This window comes from Apaloderma vittatum, unplaced genomic scaffold, assembly GCF_000703405.1.
Source record: "Apaloderma vittatum isolate BGI_N311 unplaced genomic scaffold, ASM70340v1 scaffold16834, whole genome shotgun sequence".
Taxonomy (NCBI): Eukaryota; Metazoa; Chordata; class Aves; order Trogoniformes; family Trogonidae; genus Apaloderma; species Apaloderma vittatum.
Window position 1 is genome coordinate 3,454 of NW_009712285.1, and position 14,047 is coordinate 17,500.

At 37.2% G+C, this 14,047-nt stretch overlaps 1 protein-coding gene across 1 annotated transcript; it reads left to right on the plus strand.

Annotated features, from left to right (window-relative positions):
- Positions 1 to 297: 297 nt before the first annotated feature.
- Positions 298 to 5,832, plus strand: LMO4 (LIM domain only 4; the record flags this gene model as incomplete). Its single annotated transcript, XM_009867928.1, has 3 exons — positions 298 to 394; positions 755 to 910; positions 5,104 to 5,832. Coding segments are annotated over 3 exons (262 nt in total), but the record flags the coding sequence as incomplete, so codon positions are not given.
- Positions 5,833 to 14,047: the final 8,215 nt, after the last annotated feature.

A 14,047-nucleotide genomic window follows, 5' to 3' on the forward strand; every position in this document is an offset into this window, starting at 1 on the left:
CTTTTTTTTATGATGAACCCAGTAATCTGATAAAATGTGTGTAGTACAGAATTGTTTGTGTTTCTAGAGGTGTAAGTCAATATTTCTGATTAAATCCTGTGTAACCACATCCAAGGTAGGGTGAAGCTACCAATTGTTACACAAAAATACACTATTTCGTATTATGACACGTAAGCAAGTTGGAAGATGGGAGTCAGAAGTCTAAAATAGTTGTGTAATAAACCATTGCAGTGATGTGCAAAAATGCTTAAAGCCTCTTGTGTATTAAATTATTCATGATCATCACCTCTCTTTCAGGTTATTTGGAAATAGTGGTGCTTGCAGTGCCTGTGGACAGTCCATTCATGCTAGTGAGCTGGTCATGAGGGCACAGGGCAACGTCTATCATCTTAAGGTGAGGGGTGTTTTTTTTTCTATTATTTCTTTTTTCAGTAGCTGATTAGTACTGCTGTGCTTCTTTAGTATAAAATCTGCATCTGCTTATGAATGAAATGCAAAGCAATAACTAGAAATACGGGTATATATTGTAAAGCTTCCCTTAGTGTGTAGCTTTGTTACCTCGTAATCGGTAAAACTATACTTGAGTTATGTACTGTGTAGTCCCAACAGGTAAGACTAATGCCATATTTGGAGATACTAGAAACCGAGCAGCTCTGTATCTCAACTGTACTTGCAGTCTCTGAAGTGTAATTTTCAAACTGCAGCATACTTAATTTGTGCTGTAGTTTCACTTGCTGTATCTCTCCTTTTGCAGTGTTTTACATGCTCTACCTGCCGGAATCGCCTGGTCCCTGGAGATCGGTTTCACTACATCAATGGCAGTTTATTTTGTGAACATGATAGACCTACAGCTCTCATCAATGGCCATTTGAATTCACTTCAGAGTAATCCACTACTGCCAGACCAGAAGGTGAATACTCAGCAATTACTAATAAGCTTTATTAGAGCTAAATGAAGATCAATTTATTTTCATTCTAATAGTGGACATTTCCCACCCCTGCAAGGAGACCTTTAAGTAACTGAACTTACCTTAAATAACTTAGGTATGGGGTATGGGGAGAAAATACTAATTTTTTAAAATATCACATATAGGGTGAGCCAGTTTATTTTGGTTTGGGCATGTGCATCTGTACAGCTGTTGAACTCTTTATTTACAAAGTGAAATGGAGAGCACATGTTAATATAAACTCTTGAGAAAGAGAAGTATTTTATTTTATAACCTTGAAATTAAGGGCTACAAGAGAGAAGGTTTCTGTGGGAGGAAAATTAGATCTTAATATGGAAATAAATGTCTTGTGAAGAGAAGGTTCCTGAACTAAACTGATGTATTTCACTTTAATATTAAGGTTTTAGTTGAGGAAGCATGCTGGGGTACTCTTTAAGAAGTATTTTCTTGTCTGTTTGTATGTCATAACTCAGATTTAAAACCCAAAGTGTTCTTCTCTTATCGCTCCATAACACTAATAGCTCAACTAGAGATTATATATCTCTGTGGCTGATGTCTCTTGGTTTCGAGCTAAATGAGTAAATAATGACTGTACAAATCATATAGAGAAGAAAAAAAAATTGATCAACAGTTGTCCTGTAACTCTGAAACTAGATAGTTTTAGATCTATTTTAATCTCCTTAATAAGTCCTAAAGCTATGGAAGTGAATGCATTTTGATAACTGCTGTGCCTAATTTGTAACAATTACTGTCAACCTTGAGTTAAGAGACTGTTCATTCCACCCTGGTCCAGAAAAGAGTGAATGTATGACTCTTGCACATAATTTTATTCACATCATATTTCATACTGATTATGTATTGATGACATTGATTCATTTACTCTTTACAGCGCCACTTGCATGGATATTAAATCTTATTGACCACAGATGAATTTTAATTTCAGATTGGTGATAGATTTTTCCATCAGCTCTGATAGTATATTTGACTTTTTCATCATTAACCCAGGCAATCACACAGCACTGAGTTATTGCAATGAAACAAAAAGTGCACACTTCAGTTGGTAATTCTTTATAGATTTACAATAGGAACTTCATTAATGTCTGTAAGGATCACAAGAAATAACATTTATCTGCAAATAGGAATTTGGAAGATTAAAAAAATCTGGGATGAATGCTAGGCTGATCTATTCTGTAGTGAACAGAACATGTTTTAGTGCTTTTAGTTAGCAGAGAAGTATGCCCAAGAAAACACAAACTGGTTTTTAATTTTCATGATTTTTTTTTTGTTGTGTTGCTACATTTCAATATCTGTGTTTGCTTTTTTATTCTGTGCATAAACTTACCGATTAATTTTAAGTATTCTTTCAAGTCTTATACAGTGAGTGTAATTACATCAAAATAAAACATGGACCTTTCTTATTTACTTAATTTGTCAATCGAGGTGATGAGAGAGTCGAGTACAGGAGTCCCATATCGTTAGGCAGAACAAAGATAATTAAGATTGGAGGAGAATGTGCAGGCTCTTCTCAAGGAAGTACAAATACAGTTAAAGATTCATAGATTTACACTGTTGTGAATTTTAATGAAACAAATCCGTAATATGGACTAGCTGACAGTGAATCTGTTAAATGAGTATTTGTAGGTATCCCATTTCAAAATATAGGTAAAACCATTTATCTTTATATGCTGCAGTAAAAGGTTTGCCATTCTGAGGGAGTGGTTTATCCACTTGTCTTCTGCAAATGTAAAGTTTAATGTAACTTCAAATAGGTGTCTAAATTGTCATTTAGTTTTATCAGTTTCTTACTATGCCTTAGCAAAACATAAAAATGATTTAGTTGCAATAAAAACAGTAGACGTGAGGAACACAGAACACGGAAAAGAGAAGTGAAATTGGACTGGGCTTGCAGAGCTCCCGACTGTAGACACCTGGTAGGAGCTCAGTGCAGAGAAAATAGCAAGACCAGGATTTTATTAGTTCCTGTCACCAACTATTAACCGCAGTGCCACAGTCAGTGACAAGGCAGATGAAGAGGTATTAGGGAAAAGATCAAGGGGAGAAATTATAGTTTGGATGTTGTGGTTTTTTGATATTGTTTCTGTTTGGTTTTTTTTTTTTTGTAATAATACAATCTCTAGAAAATTATGTAAGTTCTCCTACTAGCTTTCAATGGGGAATTACAGAGCACCCAAAGCCCAGAAAACTAAAATGTAGTTGAGGAGACAAGTTGATTGTTCATGGATTTGTCAAGTTCCTGGAGTTTTGGAAGCTACAGGGACGGGCACCAAAAGAGACGTGTTTTGTGTGTTGGCCTTTTAACAGTCTAAATACACTCACATCGCACATTTTCCAGAAAGCTGTGGTTTAGGGTCACTAATTGAGAATGTTCTTCCACTGTGACAGAGTTTGCTATAACAGATACTTTTTACTAAATATTAAAGATCAATCAGTCTCCAGATTATTCTGCCACTAGAGATTATAGATATGGCAGAATATTCACAGTGGTTTTTTTATTAAACTGAAAAGATCAAGACATGCTCCCAGTATTAAACCACATTTTTGTTGCGTATGTGAAGGTGGTGTTTATGAACTCACTATTGTTTTAATGTAGTTTACAGGTTAGTATCTGTTGGTGGTTGGTGCAGGCAGAAAGGGTTGTGTGAGCTAACTTTGTTTAAAAACTTTTCTTTTTAAGAAGGCAAATGGAGTGACATTGACTATTCTGCCTTTTGCCTCCCTGAGGCAATTCACACATGTAAACTCAACTTCGCATCGCTTGCTATGTAGTCTGAAAAAGAAACAAACCGTTTTTATTTCTAAACTTGGTACTGCTTGCCTGCAAACTTAGTTTGTGATGTCCTGTGTGCCATTTCATTTGAAGGGACTGTATTGTCAAGAATTCTCTATGTTTTTTTGGTAGTGATAGTATACCTGTAGTGCTTCTTGTTTGCAGCAGTATTACTACCTACTAAAAGTGTAAATTTTCCAGCAGTTGGCAATATTTGTAGAAAACGCTTGTCTTCAGCTTCTATGCTTTTAAATAAAGTATGAGTTAGATTACACCTCTCAGAAAAGATCTTAAAAATCTTCTAGTTTACATATCACTCAACAGTTCCCTTGTAGTTACATAATTGGTGTTGTCTGTGTCCATAGTAGAAGTTATTTGATGCTCATTTATTAAATATGCTTGCTGGCTGCTCCCTAATCTTTGTTCTGGACAGACAAATTACCTTTCTCATACTGAGCTTCAGCTCTGGGGAATTAAACCTCCAAGCCTCTACTACTTTAATTAGCTTGAAAGTGGGGGCTTGCAGTTACTAATAGACCTCAGGCTTTTAGTAACTTAGAGAAAGGGTGAAAAAAGAACTTACTGGGAAGCGCAAAATGTCATTTAAAAACCATAAAGATCTAATATATATTATTTCATTTTGGTAATTGCAAACAGATTGTATTTGAAGACTATGGATGATCATATCTATTTTATCCACGAAAGTTTAGATTTTTATTGAATTAAACACTTTTAATTATCACAATTCATTAACACCAGTGTGAAAGCACATGTTTGACTTCGTATATTAAAATGTTTATGTAACATTAAGTAACACACCAGATGAGGAATTTTAAATGCGGGGGGTGGAAATCCTGAAATATCTATATTTAGCTGTTGTGCAATGCAGCATATTAACCAAAGTTGCCTTGGGAGGATATTGGCTGTATTTCTTATTTGCGTTACACACTGTTTCTTCCAATTATAAGATCGTATTGCTAGCTTCTTCAAAGGCATGGCATAATGTTTCTTCCCTTTTAGAAGGGGGCCAGAAAAGCTACCTTATTCACTGCACGATTTGTTACCAGATAGTACACTTGTTTATTGTTGCCATCTCTTCTTTTGGTTTTGGGGTTTTATTGTGTTTTTCTTTTTTCCAGTCTGCTCTTTTTATTGGTGAAACTGCGGAAAATGTTTGCTTTTTGCTATTTGAAGTTGAAACATTAGCAGTATGAATGGATAGTGTAGAGAGCCTTAATCAAGTCACAGTTGGGAAGTAATCTAATGAAAAAGAGATTAGTGAATAAAGAAAAGACAAAAGCAGTCATGTTGTAGTTTCCTATCTCAAATTTAGTATTCTAGCTAAGATACCCATTTTTATTTCTTACAGGTCTGCTAAAAGGTCAAAGTAATGCAGAATGCGTGCCTTCATCTCAAATTTTGTTCATCACAGATGGATCCCATGTCTCCAAGTAGACAAGTCACCTTTGTAGCTAGCATCAATGCCAGCTCCATACCATTGCACCTTCTTTATTCTTGATTGCCCTTCCCACATTTATTGGTGTATTAAAATGACTGAATATGAACATTAAGGACTCCATGAACCTGGGCTAATGGGAGACTGTAGAGAAAATGAAAAAAGATCCACCGGAGGACATCTTAGGGGGGAGGGGAGGGTGGGTGGGGAAGATGACTAATGAAGCTAATTAAAAGAAGCATTGAAATCTGCTTTCTACCCTCATTAACAATTAGCAGGGCACTGGCCAGTTTGTACCCTGTGTTTTACCTTAACAACATTCTATTTGCTCTTTGTATATTTAAGTGTTGTAAGGAAATGTGTTTCAATCAAACTGAACATGAGATAAAGATGTGGCTTTTGTGATATTCTATCACAAACACTTTTATTGTATCTCTGTAAAATACAATGTATGTATGCATGTAAGTGTTTTTGTCCTAATGTTGCTACTTCCCATGGCAAAAAAAAAAGTCAGGCTCATAGCAGCTACTGTGTAGAAATTTTCACCTACTTCTAATTTGCTGAATGAAGAAAAATCTTTTATTTGTGATATTTTCAGAGACATTTGCTCTAGTATGGTGTATTTAAATAATAAAAAAGTAAAACAAACAACACTGAACTGAGTATGGGTTTTAAAAGCTTTTTTTTTAAAAAAAAAACAAATTGCATTCAAAATGTTATTCTGAAACTATATCTTATGTAGTCATTACCTTAATTGTCAATTACTTTAAAAGTAGCTTTTCATTTGTATGGGCTTTTGTTAAATTTAACCATGTTACTTTTGCCAAGGATACAGAGCACTACTGCAAAATTATTTTTCATTGAGATTCTTAATTCTGGTAACAGCAAGTATATTACAATTCATGTTGCAGTGAATGATGTACACGTGCAGGTATCCTTGTCTCTTTCCATCCAGTTTCTTTCCACACAATCATTTGTGTTAAGGATGTGCATGTGTCTGAGCGTGCAAGCATGGGAGTGCATGTGTATACCGTAAGAGGTCAAAGAATAATAAAATTAAAAGTAACAAAAGGTCCATACCTCATGCTGAGCACTAGCATTGAGTATTCATAAGAAGGAATATAATAGCTATTCTGATCAGAACAACATAAAGTTGTGTTTGCTGTGGTAAGAGACTAACTTTTCAGCACTGATAATCTTAAGGAAAGACAAACATGTTTCCCAGGCTATTTCTGAGAACTGACTGATCACAAATATGATCTGTTCTCTGAAAGCAAACAAAAAACACTCGCCCAAAGTCGTGAAGCCTTCTCTAGGCTTAGAAAGGAACTAGCTTCATTTAGTGTTTTGTTTTTGTTTTTTTTCTCCATCAGCTGCTTGATAGTAGAGTGGTGCAGAATAATTCAGAGAAAAAGAAAAACAGACTTTTCATGTTTGTAGTGAGAATACTAACACGAAGCTGTGGCTGTGCAGTGGATGCCTTCAGTGAAGAAACTGCAAGCATCTAGAATGTGGCTCTGCTCCAATTAAAAAACAAGTCAATGTTAACTCTTCTGCTTTCATAGGAGACTAATACATTTGAAATGCATCATGATTATGTTTTCTTTTTTAATTCTGTTTTTGAGAAGGTGTTCAGTGTGCTTGGTTACAGAATGAGCTTGCCTTATTTTTGTTGTGATGCCAATACAGAAAAAGCTGACTTGTAGATTTGTCTGTCTAAACAACCAAAAGCAGATTCTTTTTTTTCAGGCTCTACTTCTTGACCTGTAGTATATTGGAGGTCTGCTGAATTTCTTCTTTTAACACTTCAGTGCTTGAGGAAAAATAGGACTGTCGCAGAGAAAATAAAATGTTGTAATGTACAGTATGAGACAGTGAAGACAATAGAATGCTTGCATAACATATAAAATGACATAAGCAATAAAACAACTGAAGCTAGGTATGACTCAATTAAATGCATTTACATATTTAAAAAATAATTTTCTAAGTTTTTTGATCTGGCATTAATATCTTTAGGTAGAGTCCTGCAAATTGTGCTGCTTCAATATCTTTGAAAAGACGCTTGAAGTCATGAATACGGAATTCAAGTATTAGGAGACTGTAGACATCTTTTTATACTCTTTCGGTATAAGCACTCAAGGTACAGTGTTTAAATCTAACATGTACAGATTTTTGGTTGTCCAATGTAACCTAGAAGTGCTAAGAAGATAGCTAATAACTTTTCCTAAGTAATGTAGTATAGCATTTAGTGATGTAGGGGTTGAAGTTCATTAACGGCTTTAAATAAACTATTATATGACTCGTTTGTAAAGCACAGCTACCTATTTAATAGCTTACTTTAAAAGCATTTCTTAAGTTGCAGACCTATAAGATTACAAATGTCACTCATGTTAGCATAATCCACATGCAAGTGATGAAGCCTTTGCTTTGATGTGCTAAATTGGAAGAGGCCTAATGGTGTTATGAATATACAATAGAACATATTTAAGTAGTATTCTTGCTTTAGGTAAAACACTTCCTCGAAACCAGAGGCATTTCAGACAATAAAACAGGCTCTAATGGGGACAGCAGGTGTGGACAGAAGACTACTGGAAACACTTAACTTTGTCCTTATGTGAAAAATCGCTTTTTTTTAGGAGATCTATAAGCTTTTTATCACATGCATTTGCTACACTGAAGCTGAAATACCCTCTCTGCATTTAGTGCATGTGAAAAGTCCTACAAGTAATCACTCAGTAAGAGCTTCCCTCACTTTCAAAAATTAATGCTGTTAAAAAAAATCAAAGGAAGTATTACTAATCTGAAATCATCCTCATGAACCTGGATAAAATGCTCTTTCTATACTGCATCTCAACATCTCAATCATATAAATTGTCACTCTTATTAATGAAACAATTTCGTAAAAAGATTGCCCTCTAAATGGGTTTAATGTTTTTACCTATCCAGCTGTCTAGTTATGAGATTTACGCGTCCTCGCAGGCAGTGGGCCTTTCCAAACCAAATTCTGCTTGCAACAAGATACTGTCTTTTCAGTCCTACATGATTTATCTTTAAATATTTTAACAGGTTATGTGGTATGTTATGAAATAAAAAATGAGAATGTCTTGCTAAAATGAAGCCTATGAAATTAAGTCACATCTTTAGAATATGACCACGCTGAGTTTGTCTTCCCTTTTCCCTGTTAGTTTAACACTGATAAAATGTGCATCATCTAATTTTAGGGTAAATAAAAAAAATACACACATACTGACTTGCTATCAAGTACTGTCAGGTACTTTGGCTGGTAGTTGTATGTCAGGTGTGAGGCTTTTTGCAAATACCTACATTCTGAACAGCTGTTACAGCAACAAATACAACTGAGATCAGAAGATCTTATGTGTTTGGGGTTGGGTTTTATTTTAGGTATTTCTTCAGTGTGAAATTATGTGTTCCAGGTCTGATTTCACTGCCTGAGCTTCCTGTACATGAAGTACCAGATACCCGATGTTGCTGCTTGTTACTTTCAGTACCAGGTGTGTACGTCTATTGTCAGTCCAGCTAAGCCACAGAAGAGCTTATTGCAATTAAATAGCAATTTGTTTCTATGAAACTACAATTAAAGTATTACTGATCAGCCATTTTTAGATTGGCAGTGCTTTGGCTGCATGTTAAACAGGGAGGAGCTCTCCATTTATTTCTGCAGCCTGAGCTGCGAGAAACAGTTAAGTGTAACATGCTCACCTATGTCCCTTGTCAAGTTGAAAGTATGAGTCCTCTGCGAAGCACTCTGATCTCATCACGAACATGCTGAGAGCAATGACAAGTCAGGGCTGATCGCTGGAAGTTGAACTTGCAACTTACAGGACCTGAAGTTATTAACTGTTTTCTGTTCCTGTGTATGCAGGGATGTGTACGTTTCCTACGGGGGATGTTTTCAACTTCAGATTGATTCTGTTGAGAATGGACTGCAAGTTGGGGGCCGTGAGCCAATAACGTACTGCAGGTCCTGACTTGTTAGAGCTGTGTAAACAGGGCTACTATATCTCCTTAATCACAACTAATAAAAGACGAGAAAGAAAGCAATCAATTACCTTATAAGGTGTTGGTTGAGTTGTGGTTTTTGTGGTGTTTTGTTTTTGTTTTGGTTTTTTTTAATAAAAAGCAGAAGTTTGTCTGGCACAGCTATTATTTTCACACTTGTACAACAGATGAGACATTTAAAACCAATCCCATCGGTTCACCTGTGTGCATCCGGGGTTTGCCAGCGACTGTTGGCCTGTGACATTGCTGGGACGCCACAGTGCTCCTGCTCCCAAGCCTGGCAGAACATGCCAGCCACCGCCTTGAGACCCCTGCCAAGCTTGCAGCCATTTGTGGCTGACTTGAAATCTGAAATGTAAATTCGCAGTGTAAATTAAAAACTTGTTTGTAAGAACTCAAAGAGGAATTAACTTTGTAGTGGTAATTATATTTCTTAATTATCACCATATTTTAACAAAGCCTGAGACACGTTAACTTTAGTTCCTGCATTTTTGCACAGTGGAGGCTGTAGACATTGTCATTCCTTTGCCAGAGGGGATGACATCACACCTGTGGCATGCATGAGATAAGCACTGCTTCCTTTAGAAACAGGTTCTTGCCTCTCCGAGATGTTCCTTGAAGGGTGCAATGGCTTCTGTCCTGGTCCTGAAGCGTGACTTGTCAGGGTAGGTGAGTGCAACTGCTGCATCAGGTAGTAAATGGGCAGCACAGGCGCCTGCGTGCTGGTGGTGCGCGCCTGGCATGTGCAGACTCCTGCCCTGGCACACACCAGGTAAAAGCCTCAGTGGAAAGGGCCCAGCTTCACCCGCAGTAGATTGGTCATTTGTCTGAGCCCAAGGCCTGAAAAAAAAAGTCCTATTTACTAGAGCCAGATGCAACTTGTGGAGGATTTTCTTTTTTTTCCTCTCCTCTGTACGTATTTTTTTGACAAGTTCTGTTGTGTTTCTTTTAACAGTAGTTCTAGCATTAAGTTCACAGAAATGTCTTCTAGCACGCAGGAGGCTACACAGTTCAAGGGGAAGGCAATAGGGTCTAAGACAGTTAGGTCTTAGTCCTGCCTGGTGGCTCATGTGGCTTATTGTTTCTCCACTTGCCTTGTCCGTTGAAGCACAAGGGCTGGAGTCTGTTGTTGTTTGGTGTTTGTTTGTTTGTTTTTTTAATGCAGCCCTTCAGTGCTCCTATATTAAAAATAATTTACAGAATTTTAGTGGCTGAGAAGGCATATGCAGGCCATACCATGATCTGTTTAGCCAGGTCAGAAACGTAAAGTCCATTGACTGAAACAAGAGCTGTCTCTGGAAGAGGGTGATTTTTGAGGAATGCCATGTGGGCCTCTGAAGGACCATTCCTGAAAAGGGCTTGTGCTTTCAAACTGCAAACCATGCACACTTGTAGACTTCTGTCATATTCAGTGTTCTAATACAGCCCTTGCAGACTATTTTGTTCCCATGTGTAATATCACTCTTACATTTTTGTAATCATTTTATCTGTTTAAATCTCTTCCCTGCTACATTAAATGGTTGCCTCAGCTTACAAATGCTGAGCTTGAAAATCAATTTTCTTTGACTGATTAAAAGTGTTTAAAAAATACTTTGCTTTTTAGTATTTTTTAATCATTGCTGTGTATTTAACTTTTTTTATAAAATCAAACCAAACAAAAAAAACCCCCTAAAACTCAACAGTTTTATTGAAACAGTCACACAAACTGTAGCACTAAGCCTCAAACTAAGCTTGAGACATTCTCACCTCAAAGAAATTTCTCTGAGACAGAGCTATAGTGGAAAGAAAATGGACATTTTTTTTGAAAAGAATTATTGCTTCTGGTTGGATCCTGGACCTAGTGAGCTTGTAAGGAGGGAGCCATGCTGCTGAGGACAGCGCAGTTGGCAGTACGAGAGGAGTCCCCGAAGACAAAGCCTGCCCCCGTAGGTGCCTTTCTCCGCAGCGAGTGGTCCTCTCTGGTGCTCATCGTGTCCTTTGCTCTTCAGGGAGTGGTGGCTGTTGGGGAAGCTGCAGGTCTCTGCATGCAGCCAGGTTCCTCTGCAGCTAAACCAACCGATGTTTCTTCCTCGCGTTGTTGGAATACGTTGTTAATTACATTTTGAAATATCCATATACTTTTCCTCTTAGGGGATTTTTACAAGCAAGCTTTTCGTTAACAACTTCTGTGGTTCGCGGTAACCTCTCAGAATAATCATTGGTTCCATTGAATTTATGCCAGTTGTTTTGTTAAACTAAATTGAGAGAGGCCTGTATTAATTCTCGAAAGGCAAGAGATTGCCCTGTGATTTGGGGAAATCTTGATTGCTTACAGAAGAATAAATGAACAAGGCAGATATTAACTTTACACCTGACTTCAATTTCTTCAAGCAGTGGAGAAATGTCCAGTAGGAGGGAAAAAAAATCTGGCTAAAACTCCTAAATCAGCCATTAATAGGCTAATTTTATTGTGCTGTAAAATCATCAGCTCCTTATAGAAAACAAAGGGGCAATGAATGTGGCATTTGTCTTTTATTCTTAGAAAAGAACTTTAAGATCAAACAGCCCTTAAAAGACTGAGCTGATAGGCATCCCACATATTTCTAGATAGCCTCTGATACTCATTCCACTGTTGTGTTTGACAGGTAATTATATCAGCCATATCAAGATGCTGGTACCAAATAGTGGAAGATGTCAGGGTTTTGCTGTAAAGCTTATACCCCCTGTTACTGAACTCTCATCAGATTTGGGATCTGCAGCAATCATTCAAAAGCTGTAGTTGGTATTTTTGTGCTTATGCCACATCTAAAAATTATTATTCTTGCTTCATCAGTTAGTCTTTTTAGCTGGCTTGAAAAAAAACATATTGTAAATGAGCTACTATTCTTATTTGTTGTTTTAAGAAGGGTAAGCACTGAAGTATTCAAGTGGAACAGATTATACCTTTAATTACATCCAAACAGGATGCTGAGCTGATTTTTTGATTTTTCTATTTTCCGTTTAATTGCTATAGTTAAAAAAGATATTGCAAATTTGTAGATGAATTATTTAAGCATAGCCTTCTGGCCTCTGTGTTTACAAGAGAGACCAAAAGGGGAAAAAAAATCAAAAAATAATTTAAAGGGGAAAATTGCCATTTCCTTCTTTAAGAAAGAAGTTTGGAATAAAATATCTTGGGGAAAATGTTTTAGCTGGAGGGATTTTTTTATGCTTTCCGGGAGCAATTTGGGACTCCATGGGATTTGTTTGTATCCCACTAAGCACATTGGGACCCCACTTCTGTGCCGTGGGTAGCAAAGTGCTCTTTCTTCACTAACCAGTGGGCATGTTGCTTCAAAGATGTGATCCCAACAAATCACCCTTCTCGTGGCTGTGCTTGATCTCCGTTCTCCTACATACAAAGCGAGAATAATGAAGGCAAGCACAATTAATCACTTCTTAAACTAAATATATTTCCATTTTCTTTGCATGTGCATGTATATATCATTCACCGTATATAGTTAGAATATGTGTGGTGACATTACAGCCAGTGATAAATCCTACTTACTTACTATATGTGTTATTTGCTGCAACATTAAGCTCAGTAAGAATTTTATATGTAACTTGTACCAAAACTAAATATATTGTGGAATTGATGCACAGTTGTAAACAAGAGTATAACTTCTTGCTTCAACCCAGGCGAAGGTGGCAGGTTGTGTGGCAATTCTTCTGTAAACAATTGCAGACTTTCCAAAGAATAAGGCAGCTAATTACATTTTTAATGATGTTTTTAGAAAAAGGATTCTTTGCGGGGGGGAACACCCTATAACACCAATAAAAGGAGTAAACCTAAAGCTTGTACTGTATAAAGCAGTGCTGCACATAAAAAAATGGATTGTGCTGGGTCCATGTATTTGCTCCCCCACCACCTTTTTTTTTTTCCCCTTCTACTGATCTTGCATATGTATTTTTAAATAGCTCTACTGTGAATTCAAAGAAAGATGACATTGGCACAATCTATTTAATTCTTCTTTGTGGATTATCTTATTTCATTATTTTCAATAGTGCTAAGTATGTGCTACCCACTTAGAGAGCTGACACAGTGCATAGCAAAGCTCAAGATGTCTGCTTAAATACACAAAACTTATGCAAGGCCATGACACAGGTAGGTTTAACCACAAGCAGCGTTGGCAGCTTTAAGGGGCTGATATGATACAGCCTTGCCAACGCGTCACAGGTTATGTGGAGAGATTCAGGGAGAAACTGAACTAGCTAGAGTAAGAGTAATACACAACTTCTATTGATGAAGTTCAGGGGAAAGAGGCACCGGGGGCAGCTGTATTAATCCCATAATAACTTGAAATATAATCAGTACATTGCTGCAGGGATGGCTAGGAAGGGAGGGAGGTGGAGGTGTCAGAGTTAAAGTTCACAGGCTTTCCCAGTTCATTAAAAAGTGAATCAATCAGAGAAACAGGCTGGGTTTTCAAAGGGCTGGCAGTTGTGAACAGGCTTCGGACGTCGGGAGGCACGCAGATGGTGCGCCCGTCGCTGCACCGAGGCTGCTGGAGCTCAGCAGCCATCCATTTGAGGAGACGGCTGTGTTTTACCCTGCTTAGGCTAGTAAAATGTGTTATAATGTGCTAGGGGAGATTCTGGCTGGATTTTGAGAACTTAAAAGCTAAGCAGTGTTAGTGCTGTGGGCCATATAAAGGTGACGCTGATAGATGTTTATGAAGGGGAAAAAAAGTTTTGTTTTATAATTTCTAGAGTGGTGGTTTAACCAGCAGGCAAATGGGCAGAAGGAGTCTGCCTACAGGACCCCTCTTTGTAGGCAGCTGGTATAGTAATTAGCTCATTACTATTAATTTTTGCCATC